The sequence below is a fragment of the Thalassophryne amazonica genome, chromosome 6 (genome assembly GCF_902500255.1).
Source record: "Thalassophryne amazonica chromosome 6, fThaAma1.1, whole genome shotgun sequence".
Lineage (NCBI taxonomy): Eukaryota > Metazoa > Chordata > Actinopteri > Batrachoidiformes > Batrachoididae > Thalassophryne > Thalassophryne amazonica.
In genome coordinates, this window is record NC_047108.1 from 78,028,783 (window position 1) to 78,044,385 (window position 15,603).

Below are 15,603 nucleotides of genomic sequence, written 5' to 3' on the forward strand. Positions count from 1 at the left end.
ACTTGACTTTGATTCCTGTATCTGCGTTATAGCACATAAGTACATAGTATTTAACTTCTAGCGTGTCCATGACAACAACAGCAGGGGATCTGTCACTCATCTGGGAAGGTGGAGTCACAAAGAGCCAACATGGCTGACATTGAGGAGCCGTTGTCAGATGAAGAGAAGGTTTGAAGGCTGTTTAAATTTTCGCTGAACATTCGTATTTATTATTTATCGAGCCGCTGGCGTTATATGTTGATAATGATCAGCGGCTAAGATTTGGAGAGGTGGCAGTATTCTGCCCCTTATTGAAATGTCAAACTTGTTTTTAAGCCACAAATGGCTAACCTCTTAGCCATGGCTGACTAATGCTTAGTTGGTGAGCTGATCCAAACGCTGATAAAGTAGAGTTTTAAAAACTTTTCTGGTTAACATTGACCCCCTCTTAACAGAATATAGTGACGTAGTGCACTGTGCAGTAACTCCAGTACGGGCTGCGCGTATTCTTTTCAAATAGCTTAGCAGCTAATGATACTTTGGATTGCTGGGTCAAACAGATTCGGTTGCAGCTTGAATACTTTGCATCACATGGCTTGAAATCATTAAAGTGGGAGTCTGCAGTGCAGTAAGCCTGTTAGTTGCACTATTTTGGATAATGGTGATGGATTAGCTGATATCAGTTCACATTCAACCTGTAATTTAATTCTCATGAAAATAAGAGATTGTATGGCTTCAGGTCTTATTCATTGTGTGACGTGGTTTTGTTTTATGGCCACACGGCGCAGGAGCCTGCCCATATGTGTTTGGATAGTGACAACTTTTTTGTGTGTGCGTGTCATTTTGCCTCCGTATAAAGTTCATTATAGGAACGTACGGATAGCCACTGCCTTAATTGAAAGTCAAGGCGTCTTCATAGTGTAGATTTTCAGCCTTAATTCAAGGAGTTTAGCAAAAATATAGACATTTAAGGAATTTGACGTTTTTATATAGTCCCTATGTGTTAGACCATCACATACTATAATTGTTGTAAATATAGGTGTTATAGTAGGTTTTCATAAGCCATGTCAGGGTTTGAATTCAAAAACATCTATCTACAAGTCAGTGAAAATGCCCTGGACTTCATTTACATCAGTCTTTGAGAAGTACAAACTGTATAGTGCTATGATAGTAGAACTGCAACAATTAACTGACAAATTATTCAGCAACTATTTGAAAGTCAAATGTTTTGAGTGGTTTTTGTTCATTCAAATATTCAGCTTGTTCTTATATGCCAATATTTCATGATTTACTTCACTTACTGCTTTACTCCTATCTGGCAGTAAACAGAATATCTTTGGGTTGTGGAAGGCATCATCTTGGACTCTCGATGACACTGAAGAGTTTTCAGTTTTTTTTCTCTCATTTGATGCACTAATGGAGAAAATAACAGATTGATTATTCAATACCTGTCTAGAGTAGGGAGTTTTTAAAAAACAAGTAAACTTGCAAAGGTAGTAGTAAGAGAGCCACTAGGTACGTACTTTGCAAGACATGATGCAACTTTTGTCTCATGCATTGTCGGTCACAGCTTCATGGTGGAGTGAAAGAGAGAATGATGGTGGGGGCTTTTAGCTCTTGTTTAGGTATTATGTCTCAATTAAAAGTTGAGGTATGGCTTGCCTTTGGCTGCTCCCTTGTTTACAAATGCGGTCGCCACAGCAGATCCGAGGAGCACCTGCATGTTGAGTTGGCATAGGTTTTACGCCAGATGCAGGGCTGAGGTTTGAACTGGAAAACCTTCTGCACTGAAACCAAGCACACGAACCACTTGGCCACCACCCCTGCCAAATGTTGAGGTGTGGCCAAAAAACACAATGTCAAAAGAAACAAAAACATTGAAATTACTGAAGTAGATGTACATATTAGTTTATAGAAAACTAAAAATAATGTACAGTATCAGCTCAGTATTTGAAAAAGTCTCAGACCATGTTGTCAGAATGGATTAATTTGTTACAATGAATTTATTTTTATAGGTCCGCATAGCAGCCAACTTTGTGACTCATGCCCCCCCAGGAGAGTTCAATGAGGTCTTCAATGGTAAAAGCCAACTGTTTGTAGCATAATGCTTTTTGTAGTAATGTTATAAAATCTTAACTATGAGACAAGCACTTCTACAACTAACTGTTTATTTTTTGTCTTCACAGATGTGCGGCTTCTTCTCAACAATGACAACCTCCTCAGGGAGGGGGCTTCACAGTGAGTAATGCACCCTTACCCCAAAAGTGATATGACTCATAATTTCTACAGTTGAAAAGAGTCTGAGTCCCCATACACTGAGATATATGGGTGTCTTTGTGCTGTCTTTAACACTCAAGATCTAGAGGCATTCACTGTGTCTTATGTAGCTCTTTGGACATTAATATTGGCATGGTTTGTGTTTTCTATTTTGTTAAAAGTACATCGTTAGTCTGATATCACTGATTTCTATATCTGTATGCTCACCCCGTTTGACCAGCTCTTTTGCACAGTACAACATGGATCAGTTTACACCTGCCAAAGTAGAGGGCTATGATGAGCCGGTATGTATCTTAACATTCCTGACACGTTGAACCAGAGGAGAGTGTGCTTGTGGCAAACAGTTCTACACTCCTGTCTTTATAGGTTCTGATCACAGAGCATGGTGACTTGGGCCAAGGATGTTTCCTGGATCCCCGCAACAATGTGTCATTTCATTTTGATCACCTAAGGAAAGAAGTGAGTGATGTGCAGCCATATGAAGGAGACACGCCCCTGACAGGCTGGAGAGATGCCTGTGACACTGCCCTTAGTGCCTACGTCAAAGAGCACTATCCCACTGGAGTTTGCACAGTAAGACATATAAGCATCGTGCCAAAACAGTCATTTAAAAAATTAATAAAATACAAATACTATTTTCACAATTTTATTTTTTTTTTCTCCTTGAACTGGCAGAGCTGCACTGAGCAGTGTTTTTTTTTCTTTTCCTTTCTTTTCTTCTAAAGCCATGCCTCTTTACACTGTCACAGTGCTATGCTTACATCTGGAAGCTGTCCAGTACAACTACAGTGTCATCTGTTGCCCACTGCTCCCTTTCTGTTGATCTGTTCCAGGTATATGGGAAAACAGTTGATGGCCAACAAACGATCATAGCCTGCATTGAGGGACATCAATTTCAGCCGAAAAACTTTTGGTACGGTATTGTGCCTGTGTTTGCATGTTTAGAGCCACATTTGAATATGTTGTTACAACTGCAGACATACACTCAACAAAAATATAAACGCAACACTTTTGGTTTTGCTCCCATTTTGTATGAGATGAACTCAAAGATCTAAAACTTTTTCCACATACACAATATCACCATTTCCCTCAAATATTGTTCACAAACCAGTCTAAATCTGTGATAGTGAGCACTTCTCCTTTGCTGAAATAATCCATCCGACCTCACAGGTGTGCCATATCAAGATGCTGATTAGACACCATGATGAGTGCACAGGTGTGCTTTAGACTGTCCACAATAAAAGGCCACTCTGAAAGGTGCAGTTTTGTTTTATTGGGGGGGATACCAGTCAGTATCTGGTGTGACCACCATTTGCCTCATGCAGTGCAACACATCTCCTTCGCATAGAGTTGATCAGGTTGTCAATTGTGGCCTGTGGAATGTTGGTCCACTCCTCTTCAATGGCTGTGCGAAGTTGTTGGATATTGTCAGGAACTGGTACACGCTGTCGTATATGCCGGTCCAGAGCATCCCAAACATGCTCAATGGGTGACATGTCCGGTGAGTATGCCTGCCATGCAAGAACTGGGACATTTTCAGCTTCCAAGAATTGTGTACAGATCCTTGCAACATGGGGCCGTGCATTATCCTGCTGCAACATGAGGTGATGTTCTTGGATGTATGGCACAACAATGGGCCTCAGGATCTCATCACGGTATCTCTGTGCATTCAAAATGCCATCAATAAAATGCACCTGTGTTCTTCGTCCATAACAGACGCCTGCCCATACCATAACCTCACTGCCACCATGGGCCACTCGATCCACAACATTGACATCAGAAAACCGCTCACCCACACACGCTGTCTGCCATCTGCCCTGAACAGTGTGAACCGGGATTCATCCGTGAAGAGAACACCTCTCCAACGTGCCAAACGCCAGCGAATGTGAGCATTTGCCCACTCAAATCGGTTACGACGACGAACTGGAGTCAGCTCGAGACCCCGATGAGGACGACGAGCATGCAGATGAGCTTCCCTGAGACGGTTTCTGACAGTTTGTGCAGAAATTCTTTGGTTATGCAAACCGATTGTTTCACCAGCTGTCCGAGTGGCTGGTCTCAGACGATCTTGGAGGTGAACATGCTGGATGTGGAGGTCCTGGGCTGGTCTGGTTACATGTGGTCTGCGGTTGTGAGGCTGGTTGGATGTACTGCCAAATTCTCTGAAACGCCTTTGGAGACGGCTTATGGTAGAGAAATGAACATTCAATACACGAGCAACAGCTCTGGTTGACATTCCTGCTGTCAGCATGCCAATTGCACGCTCCCTCAAATCTTGCGACATCTGTGGCATTGTGCTGTGTGATAAAACTGCACCTTTCAGAGTGGCCTTTTATTGTGGGCAGTCTAAGGCACACCTGTGCACTAATCATGGTGTCTAATCAGCATCTTGATATGGCACACCTGTGAGGTGGGATGGATTATCTCAGCAAAGGAGAAGTGCTCACTATCACAGATTTAGACTGGTTTGTGAACAATGTTTGAGGGAAATGGTGATATTGTGTATGTGGAAAAAGTTTTAGATCTTTGAGTTCATCTCATACAAAATGGGAGCAAAACCAAAAGTGTTGCATTTATATTTTTGTTGAGTCTATGTTTACATATACCTTGACTAAAAATTATCAGTTTTCCCAACTAAACATCTTCCGTTTATGTAAAGTTAATTAAAAATGATAGCTAATAGTTGCAAGATACATTTGTCTGAAGTTTTTATTCACAACAAACTGGAATAAGGGTTCAGAAAATTTATGTATGGATGTCAGATAATCTATGTTCAAGTCATGGCCTGTTATGATTAAAATATCAAGATATGCTATAGTGCTTAGTATTCATACTCTGTCATGGCACATACTTCTACTCAACCATAGACAAACATGGTTGGTATCAGGACACCCCTTGTTAACAAGCAGCAGTATCCTTGATGACCACCAGACTTAGACTTTGAAAATGAAAGAAAATGGTGTGTTCCAGAAGCAAATTAAAGTTTCTTTTTTGCTTGATTTGGTTAAGCTTGGGAGTATGCACTGGTGTGGCGCGTTGCCACATCTACTGCCAATGTACATAACTGTTATTCCCACCTCTCAAAGTAACTTTCCGTTTGCTGTAGCCAGATGAACTGTAGGTGTCCCCATGGCTTTCTCCAGTCACTGTAGTCCTTAACACTGAGGCAAGTGTGTGCTGGATCATATTCATAGAAATAGCATTCATGTCCAAATGGACCATTATGGACATAAATGCTCACATTAGTCAAACCTCACAATATCTACAATGTTCCTATAATATTATTTTTGTGTGTGATAACAGAAAATGCTACTGAAGTAGCTTTCTTTATTGGTTTACAGGCTTTTTGTCATTGCCAGGCAGCATTTTGGAGTGTAATTGCATGATTTTGGGGGGTTTTGACTTTATGGGCTATGTACGTGGGGTTAGACTAGATCATTTGTTCAATAATTTGCACTTTTTGTTCATAATTACTGTCTCCATATTTTTAACGAGGTATTTTGAAATATTCGTGCTAACACCAACCCCTAACTAAACAGTTGAGTTGTGATGAAATCTATAGAGGGGTGGATGATCACGACCATAAAATTGGCCATGCTCGTGTATCCCTTCTTCATCCAGGACAATTGCAAACCTAGACACCCCAACCCATCACTCAGCCCCTCACTTTCTCTTTGAAGCCCTTCCCTTTCAGGCCAAAACAGTTCGGAGAAATGAAACTGATAAACACAACATTGAAAGCATAAAAAGAAGAAATGTCAAGTTTGTGATTGTAAAACAGAATTTTAAAATGCATATTTCAAAATTAAATATTTTTCTTTTAGTTTTCAGTACAATTTTCTCCAAGGCCCTGTACTGTTTTTCATTACCAATGCAACTTTTTTCAACACCTGGGTTTCAAAGCTAGTGTTTTCTTTTCATACCTGCCAACATTTGAATTTACCAATGCGGGAGACTAATGGGCATCCCACACACACTCACGCAGGACAGGGGAGTAAATACTGGGACTGTCTCGCCCAATGCGGGACAGTTGGCATGTCTGGCTTTTTCAGTGAAGGTCTTGTTTTTCAATGCCAAATTTTATTTTGAATTTCTGTGTAGGCTCTCAGTTGTCCAGGTGGTTTCCATAGTAGAGAAGCTTGAATCTTCGACTGGACTGGGTTGCTTGACGTGAGGACGTTTTTCTTCAAATCACAGAAGCTTCCTCCGAGGAAGTCCCAGAAAACAAAGAGACCAGATAGACAGGAGACAGAGACAAGAAGAAGAGTGTCTCTCCCTTATGTAGCAGGAGTAGGGGAAAAACTACAGAGGATCTTCAGACAGCACAAAATCCCAGTTTACTTTAAACCAGTCAACACCTTGAGACAGAAATTAGTTCACCCTAAGGACAGGATCCCTAGTTACAAACAGAGCAATGTAGTGTATCATATCAGATGTCAGAAAAACTGTAATGAACACTACATAGGTGAGACAAAGCAACTTTTACACAAGAGAATATACCAGCACCGCAGAGAGGTCACCAGAGGACCTCAGTCTGCAGTTCATCTCCACCTGAAAGACACTAACCACACGTTTGAGGACAAGGAAGTTAAAATCTTAGCCAGAGAGAAGAAATGGTTTGAGAGAGGTGTCAAGGAAGCATTCTTTGTAAAACAGTTGAAACCCAGCCTTAACCGCGGAGCAGGTCTCAGACACGCTTTGTCCCCTGTTTACAATGTGGTACTCAGGTCAAAGCAGTTTCAGTCTTTTGTTCATGGTAATGAGTCATTCACGTCATCAGGAGAGAGTCGTCAAGGGAGCCATCAGGGGAGGCTTCCGTCCTGTCATTAGGAGAGTGCTAACTAGAGCACAATAGGTGCCAATTAGAGCTATTGTTTAGTCACTAGCCTATAGCAGTCAGCCTCTCGGTAGGTGGGGTCTGATTAGGTTAAAAAACTCCAGCTTTTGTTGGCTTCTGGTTTATTCTTCTCTACAAGAGTCAAGACAGAAGTCAGACTACCAGAGCAAGAATTTTGGCTGAGGAAGCTTCTGTGATTTGAAGCGAAACGTCCTCACATCAAGCAACCCAGTCCAGTCGAAGATTCAAGCTTCTCTACTTTTATTTTGAGTATTAAAATTAGCTGTCATTGATCTGCCTCTATTGGGATCATCATGGTTTTATTATAGATTGCTTTTTTTCTATTTTTCTATACAGGAATGGTCGCTGTAGATCTGAGTGGAAACTTACAATTGGTCAGTCCACTGCTCAGGTGGTGGGAGTTCTGAAAATCCAGGTAACATATTATTGACAACTGTAAACGTGGAATTTATACACACACACACTTACTTATATATATATATATATATATATATATATATATATATATATATATATATATATATATATATATATATATATATATATATATATATATATATGAGTTCTATTAGAAAAGTATCCGACCTTATTATTTTTTCCAAAAACCATATGGATTTGAATCACGTGTGATTACATCAGACATGCTTGAACCCTCGTGGGCATGCAAGAGTTTTTTCACGCCTGTTGGTTACGTCATTTGCCTGTGGGCAGTCTGAGTGAGGAGTCGCCCACCCTCTCGTCGATTTTTCATTGTTTAGGAATGGCTCAGAGACTGCTGCTTTGTTTGATAAAAAAATTTTCAAAAGCTGTAAGGCACAACTGAGTGGACACCATTCGATAAAGTCAGCTGGTTTTCGGTAAAAATTTTAACGGCTGAGAGATTTTGGTCTGGCAGTGTCGCTTTAAGGACGGCCCACGGCGCCTGATGGCGATCTGCGCTTTGAGGCGGTGGCGTCTCGCCATTTCAAGTTGAAAACTTCCACATTTCAGGCTCTGTTGACCCAATAAGTCGTCAGAGAACAGAGAACTTTCAGAAGAAGTCGGCATTAGGAGTTTATTCGGACATTCCATTGTTAACGGACATTTTGTAATGAAAGAACGTGTGGGCAGAGTCCCATGTCGGGCCGGACCCGACCGCGGGGGGTCGCGACAGGAAAAACACCTCCGTTGGAAACCTTAACGGACAAGTTGGAACATGCCCAAGCTGTTAAACAATTTCTCAGTTACTCACTTGTTGAAAGCCATCAAAAGCCGCCTGAATTTTACAAATGGTTTTCACCACGGAGGTGTTTTTCCTGTCGCGGCGCACACAGATTCGCCGAGTCGTCAAGGAAACGACAGTGGAATGTCCGCATAAAGTCCTCATGCCGGCCTCTTCTGAATCTTCTCTCTCTCACGACATCCTGGGTGAATTAAACCGTTAAACTTTTCACCGAAAACCAGCTTAATTTCTCGAATAGTGTCCACTCGGATATTCCTCACAGGTCCAGAAAAAATTTTGATAAAGCAACACGCGCCGTCTCGAGCAGCGTGTGAAACAAAGGAATTCAGCCGAGAGGGCTGAACCACATCTCACTGAAGGCCTGCCCACAGGGAAATGACGTCACCGACACGCGTGAAAAAACTCAAGCATGCGCACGAGGGTTCAAGCATGATTGGTGTAATCGCACGTCATTCAAATCCATATAGTTAAAAAAAAAAGTGTCGGTTTCTTATCTAATACACCTCGTGTGTGTGTGTGTGTGTATGTATGTGTATGTGTGTGTGTGTGTGTGTGTATATATATATATATATATATATATATATATATATATATATATATATATATATATATATATATACACACACGATGTCTGTTAGAAAAGTATCCGACCTCTTTATTTTTGGCAAAAACCATATGGATTTGAATCACGTGTGATTGCATCAGCCAAGCTTGAACCTTCGTGTGCATGCGTGAGTTTTTTCACGCCTGTCGGTTGCGTCATTCGCCTGTGAGCACCCTTTGTGTGAGCAGTGGTGCACCCCTCTCGTCGGATTTTTATTACGAATAAATGTCTGAACGATTTGGAGCTTTGCTGCATCAAATTTTTACAGAAACTGTGAGAAACCTCCAGGTGGACACCATTCGGAAAATTCAGATGGCTTTCACAGACGATTTTATGGGGATTACACAGATTAAGGAGTGCTCCAGCCGGTTTAAAGACCACCCACAGCGTATGAGAGAGCGGCGCACTCCGAGTGCCGATCGACAGGCTGAAACCCCGCTGAAACAACCAGATCATTTCCAACGTGAAGGCTTTGTTGATCCGGGACGTCGTCTGACTTCCACAAAAATGTCAAGACGTGGACATCAGCACTTTTTCGGCACATTCCACTGTTACAGGTTTTTGTCATGGAAAGAGAAGTGGAGGGATGCGCCACGGAGCCGCTCATGGCGCGGGACAAAACCACCTCCGTGTTGCACTCACAGGACAGCTTTCAGATGGCTTTCAGACGGCTTTCGGTGGCTTTTCAGTCGTGTGACTATCCGAGAAATTGTGCATGAGCTGGACATGCCACAACATGTCCTGTGAGGCTTCATCACGGCGTTGCTTTGCGCCATGCGGCTCCACCGTGAAGCGCGGAATTCCTCCGCTCCTCTTTCCATGACAAAAACTCCTGTAACAGTGAAATGTGCTGTTCATTTCCACACTGGACGCTGTGTTCATCCGAGACGTTGTCTGACTTCCACAGGAATTGCGGAAGATGTGGACATCTGTACTTTTTCGGCACATTGAGACAGACATGCGGAGGAATTCCGCGCGTCGCGGTGGAGCCCCCTGGCACAAAGCAATGCCATGATGAAGCCTCACAGGACATGTTGTGGCATGTCCAGCTCATGCACAATTTCTCGGATAGTCACACGACTGAAAAGCCACCGAAAGCCATCTGAAAGCCGTTCTGTGAGACCAACACGGAGGTGCTTTTGTCCCGCCCCATGAGCGGCACGGTGGCGCATCCCACCGCTTCTCTTTCCATGAAAAAGACTCCTGTAACAGTGGAATGTGCCGAAAAAGACTTGATGTCCACGTCTTCTGCCATTTTTGTGGAAGTCACATGACATCCAAGATCAACAAAGCCTTCACGTTGGAAATGATCTGGTTGTTTCAGCGGGGTGTCAGCCTGTCGATCGGCGCTCGGAGTGCGCCGCGCTCTCATACGCTGTGGGCGGTCTTTAAACCGGCTGGAGCACTCCTTAATCTGTGTAATTCCCATAAAAACGTCCCTGAAAGCCATCTGAATTTTCCGAATGGTGTCCACCTGGAGGTCTCTCACAGTTTCTGGAAAAATTTGATGCAGCAAAGCTCCAAATCATTCAGACATTTATTTGCAATAAAAATCCGACGAGAGGGGTGGGCCACTGCTCACACAAAGCCTGCTCACAGGCGAATGACGCAACCGACAGGCATGAAAAAATTCACGCATGCGCACGAAGGTTCAAGCTTGGCTGATGCAATCACATGTGATTCAAATCCATATGGTTTTTGCAAAAAATAAAAAGGTTGGATAGTTTTCTAACAGACCACGTGTATATATATATATATATATATATATATATATATATATATATATATATATATATAATATATGTGTGTGTGTATATATGTGTATATATAAAAATAATGTACCAGTTCATTAATTACAGCACTGTAATGGTACTCTGTCTTCTGTTTGAAGGTACACTATTATGAAGATGGGAATGTTCAGCTAGTTAGCCATAAGGAAATAGAAGAATCAATACCAGTGACTGTAAGTTTGAAATACGATGTCACATTTAAGTGCAAACACAGTGACACATCTGCTCATCCAGCTTAAACATTTTACTTATGTTGTGTTGGGCTCCTGTTTTCACCATACTATGCCAAGGGTACATCAACTTTAAAAAAAGAAAAAAAGATGAAAATATATCAGTATGTACATGAAATTAAAGTTCTGGAACAGTAATAGCAAAACAGACAAACATGAAAATCAATAAACTATTATAAACATAAAGTCATATCGTACAGTTAACAAAATAACAGTACATGCAGCTAGCTTATTTTTTTGGAAAAGTCTGAACAATGAATAATGAGCCACATAGCATGAATTTTTTTTTTTTTGTGCTAGTCGAGCTATTCAAGAAACGTGGGAGAATAATGGCTCTTAGAGGCAGATTATTCAGCTAATGAGGCTCATCTCTGAGCATGGTGCTAATTTCGTGAAGTTCAAAATTTAAAAATAGCTTGGGCGATTTGTGTACGAGGTACTACGATTACAAACAAAGATGTTAAGCCCTGGTCCCACCAAATAATGAAGGATGAATAATGAGCCATGTAGCATGTTTTTTTTTTTTTTTTGGTACAAGTCCAGTTATTCAACAATCGTATATAATCAAACATATTTGGACCAGCGTAAAAGGTAAGTATTTGTAATCAGTGATGCCGATAACGCGTTACTCTAATCTAACCACTTTTTTTAGTAACGAGTAATCTAACGCGTTAATCTTTCCAAATCAGTAATCAGATTAAAGTTACTTCTCCAAGTCACTGTGCGTTACTATTATTTTTGCATTGTGGGTCGATAGCAGCATTAAACTTGGTCCGTGGGCAGGAGGTCGGGGTTCGACTGAACTGCCCACTTTAAGCGAGCTGTGAGCTTTTCATCTGCGGTTTTCTGCAGCAGCTATGACTTGTCCTCACCTCTTAAAGCGCAGTGACAACAGCACATCTGCACTGAGCTTTACAAAGACATTTTTATGTTTTTTTTTCTCCTTTATTTAGAATTCTGAGCTGAGCCGCTCCGTATTTGCGCGCTAAAATCAGCTGATCCTCCGTGATGCGTCAACAACTATTTTTTCAACTCAAATGCACCTAAACTCTATTTCTGAGGACCACATGATGTGAAAACGCAATAAAACTTTCTTACCTGTAAATCTGGTCATGTTTTCTGCATAAATAAATTTTATCCATTCTTTGTGCTCAAACGCCAAAGCAGGGGCGAATCCAGATGGAATGAGGGCGTGGGGCAGGGATGTGCCCCCCCCACCACACCCCTAGATTAAAGGTCCAGTTTTGAAGTCTTTTTTCACGACAACTAATAATACTACTTATAATAATAATAATAATTTCAACAAGTAAAATGTTTAGAGAGAATTTAAATGTTAGAAAAAATGTTAGAATTTAATAGTTACATTTATAAACAATGTAGGTTAGAAATTGCAAGTTTTACTGTTACAGTGCTGTCAACAGTTAAATATGAGGTCAAGAAAGAGGTCTTTATTTTACTTTTTATAAAACAAGTATTCATTTTCATTGAAGTCAAGAAAGGGTGGCTATAAAGTGAGTTTTGGCAAAACGTATCATTGTCATGTTGAGGTGGCAGAGAGTTGTTGTCGGCAGCTGGGAAAAGTAACTAAAAAAGTAACTAGTAATCTAACTTAGTTACTTTTACATTTGAGTAATCAGTAAAGTAACTAAGTTACTTTTTGAAGGAGTAATCAGTAGTTGGATTACTTTTTCAAAGTAACTGTGGCAACACTGTTTGTAATGTTTTTATTGTAATAGTTTGGTAAAATAGTTTTGCATGTTCATTCCTTCTTTATAAGCAGCTGTAAAAGTATGTTTACGATAGATTTAACATGTTATAATGGATCAGATGAGCTCCGCTGTGTGTGCGCATTGACGCAATGACTCGCACTCTAAATGAGCATTTACGCAGAATGCCAGCTCACAAAAGAGCGATTATGGAGACAATAATGGACAAACACAAAGTTAAAAGTTGGATCACCAGTGAGCCGTGGAAGAAATAAAGCCAGCGAGACGAGGCGCATTTAATGACTCTGGAACACAGGTTAACGGCGGCCTGGCGCATGCATGCGCACACAGGCTGGACTGTGCAGGAGCATCTTTTTTTTGGACTGTGTTTTAAAAAAAAAAAAAAAAAAAAAAAAAAAAGTGACATCATCTTGAATGGATGCTGTGAAATGAAAACCCACACTTTAAAGGGACCAAGTGTGGGACGGTTGGAGGTTTGGACCAAATCCATGCCTAAACGTGCACCAACTTCACGCTACATGGCGCTACATGGATCATATGCGGTGACAAGAGCCATTTGAGGCTGGATGGGGCTCACTAGAGGCTGATACGTGGCACATGTGAGGTATAGAGAGGCACATAGAGGCGCCTTAGTGGATATGTGATAGCTTAAAATGTGGATTATTCAAATAATCGCTGACGCACCCATGCATGGCTCATTATTCATGACTTATTATTCGGTGGGACCAAGGCTTTAGAGGCATGTTAGTGCTGAGTATGAGGCTGTTAGAGACCCATTATCTGAGTACCTGGCGGCGATGAGGACAGGACAGGCTACCTGCAACAGAGCGGGTTCCACTCTGAGAAAGCCCTTGTAGCCTTTTTTAACATTTGTTTCCTGCAGTTCCTTCAGAAGAACATCATATACGTGAGTCATTATTTGAATAATCACTGAAATTTGTGACAAATCCATACGTGACTCATTAGTCATGGCTTTGTTATACATTTTTAAAAGGTCTTGCTTGTACAGTACCAGCGTTGTCTTGAGAATGGCACTTTTGAATTAAAGTGTTTCAGAGATGGCAGTAATTTGACCTTAAAAGTACATTTTGGACACCTTAATTTATTAAAAGAATTTTGAGATAGAACTTGGGAAGTCTGAATTGAGATAAAGTGGAAAATAAAAGTGTACAGATTGCACACAGACCAATTTGATACACTGGTTAACTTTGTTTTCAGAATGAAGTTATCTCTAGATATTTTGATACGAAGATCTCTGACTTCATGAGGATTAAAATCAGAACAGTGACAAATGTGTATTTTTCAGATGTCAGTCATTCCATACAAAAAAATGCGTCTCAATGCTCTTTATTTTGGATGTCTGACTGTACATAATTTCAGATCCATTTTTCTTGAAACAATTAGAAGTGGATATGAAGCCACCTCATTCTCAGTGAATTATTTATTGACCTAACTGTAATGTAAAAGTTTGGGAATGGAGAGCAACATTGCCATGGTAATAACGGTATGCTACTTGTGGAGTTGCATGAACTTGCACAGAAAATGAATACTGGAGTGCACATGCAGTTTGGTGTTGTAGTCACACATTTCTGTCAGCAGATTAAGATTTACTCTGTTCTGTTATTTCGTCTTTACAAATAGAACGAAAGCCAGACAGCAAAGGATTTTGTAGACATCATTGAAAATGCTGAAAATGACTACCAGGTAAGTTACCGTTTATTTGAAATAATTTTGCATGCTAATATTAACAAAAAAGGTACCGTGCTTGTTACTACACACATATAATCAATCTGGAGGGAAAAAAAATTTAAAATATGAAAGCCTGCTTATTGTGCACTAACCTTTGTTGTTGGCCTCCATGTTTGCTCTCAGACTGCAATCAGTGAGAACTACCAGACCATGTCGGACACCACCTTCAAGGCCCTGCGTCGCCAGCTGCCCGTCACACGCACCAAGATCGACTGGAACAAGATCCTCAGTTACAAAATTGGCAAGGAGATGCAGAATGCCTAGTGTGGAATGACGGGGAGTGACCAGTGAGGTTTGCATTACCACAAGCCCGCAATCCACCTACACATCAGCAAGGACTAACCAAAGCAAAACTGTCAGTATGGGGCAAGTAAAAAAAACAAAACAAAAAAGTAGGAAGTCCAAACTCTGTGTGTTCACAACCAGAAGAAAACATTTTATGCAAACCTGGATGAAATGGTTTTGGATGTTGTGCCGAGTTGTGTTGTGGACTGCATCTTCTGAGTCATCCAAGGAATCACTGACCTAATATTCAGGTGTGAGAGTTTTTTTTTTATTTTATGCAGATCAGCGATTACTGTATCTCGAGGAGATCTTCTGTAGTCAGTAAAAAGAACCAGGACCTTAAAGCACAACCTGCATATCATGGTTTGATGATATGGTTGAGATGTTATAGGGCATCATGTTTTACCCAGTAGTCAACTCTGGACTGATACTGTGAGAATTTGACTTACAGGCGTCTTAATTGAAAAAGGTCTTCAGTTTATAGAACTGCTGAACCAACTTTATACTCAGTCATATTATGCTCAGAAAATTACCAGAAATTGTACGTGTTGGTGTCGAACAATAGCACAATCTGTAATGTGGTTCTGTAGATTTGTTTGTTGATCCATCAGGGATGAAGGAATGTTTATCATTTTACCCAGTGCACCACTGACTTCTGTCTCTCAACCCATAAGCAAGCAACGACTGAAACATGACAACATAATTGTGCTTCTGAATATACGAGCTGCTCTTACTTTGGCAACGCCGCCTACATCACCCTCAGCTTTTCCTTTATCAAAGGAAAACATACTCACAGCAACAAGATTTATTTGCCAAAATCTCTTTCCTATGGTAAAGAACTCCGTTCTCCCACACCTGTATGCAAATTTCTATTTTAATGTC

At 40.9% G+C, this 15,603-nt stretch overlaps 1 protein-coding gene across 1 annotated transcript; it reads left to right on the forward strand.

Annotated features, from left to right (window-relative positions):
• Nucleotides 1-62: 62 nt before the first annotated feature.
• On the forward strand, nt 63-14,826 carry capza1b (capping actin protein of muscle Z-line subunit alpha 1b). The gene is made up of 10 exons (XM_034172563.1): nt 63-168; nt 1,995-2,058; nt 2,166-2,217; nt 2,477-2,540; nt 2,623-2,829; nt 3,090-3,169; nt 7,451-7,529; nt 10,832-10,903; nt 14,329-14,391; nt 14,560-14,826. Exons 1-10 carry the CDS (start codon nt 130-132, stop codon nt 14,698-14,700), a joined length of 861 nt encoding a protein of 286 aa, XP_034028454.1. The 5' UTR covers nt 63-129; the 3' UTR covers nt 14,701-14,826.
• The last annotated feature ends 777 nt before the right edge of the window (nt 14,827-15,603 follow it).

Excerpts from the sequence above, each read along its gene's own strand:
- capza1b (XM_034172563.1), top strand. The coding sequence starts at position 130 with ATGGCTGACATTGAGGAGCCGTTGTCAGATGAAGAGAAG. Across the intron at positions 2,059-2,165 it reads GTTCAATGAGGTCTTCAATG|ATGTGCGGCTTCTTCTCAAC; the intron begins GTAAAAGCCAAC and ends TTGTCTTCACAG. Across the intron at positions 2,218-2,476 it reads CTCAGGGAGGGGGCTTCACA|CTCTTTTGCACAGTACAACA; the intron begins GTGAGTAATGCA and ends CCGTTTGACCAG.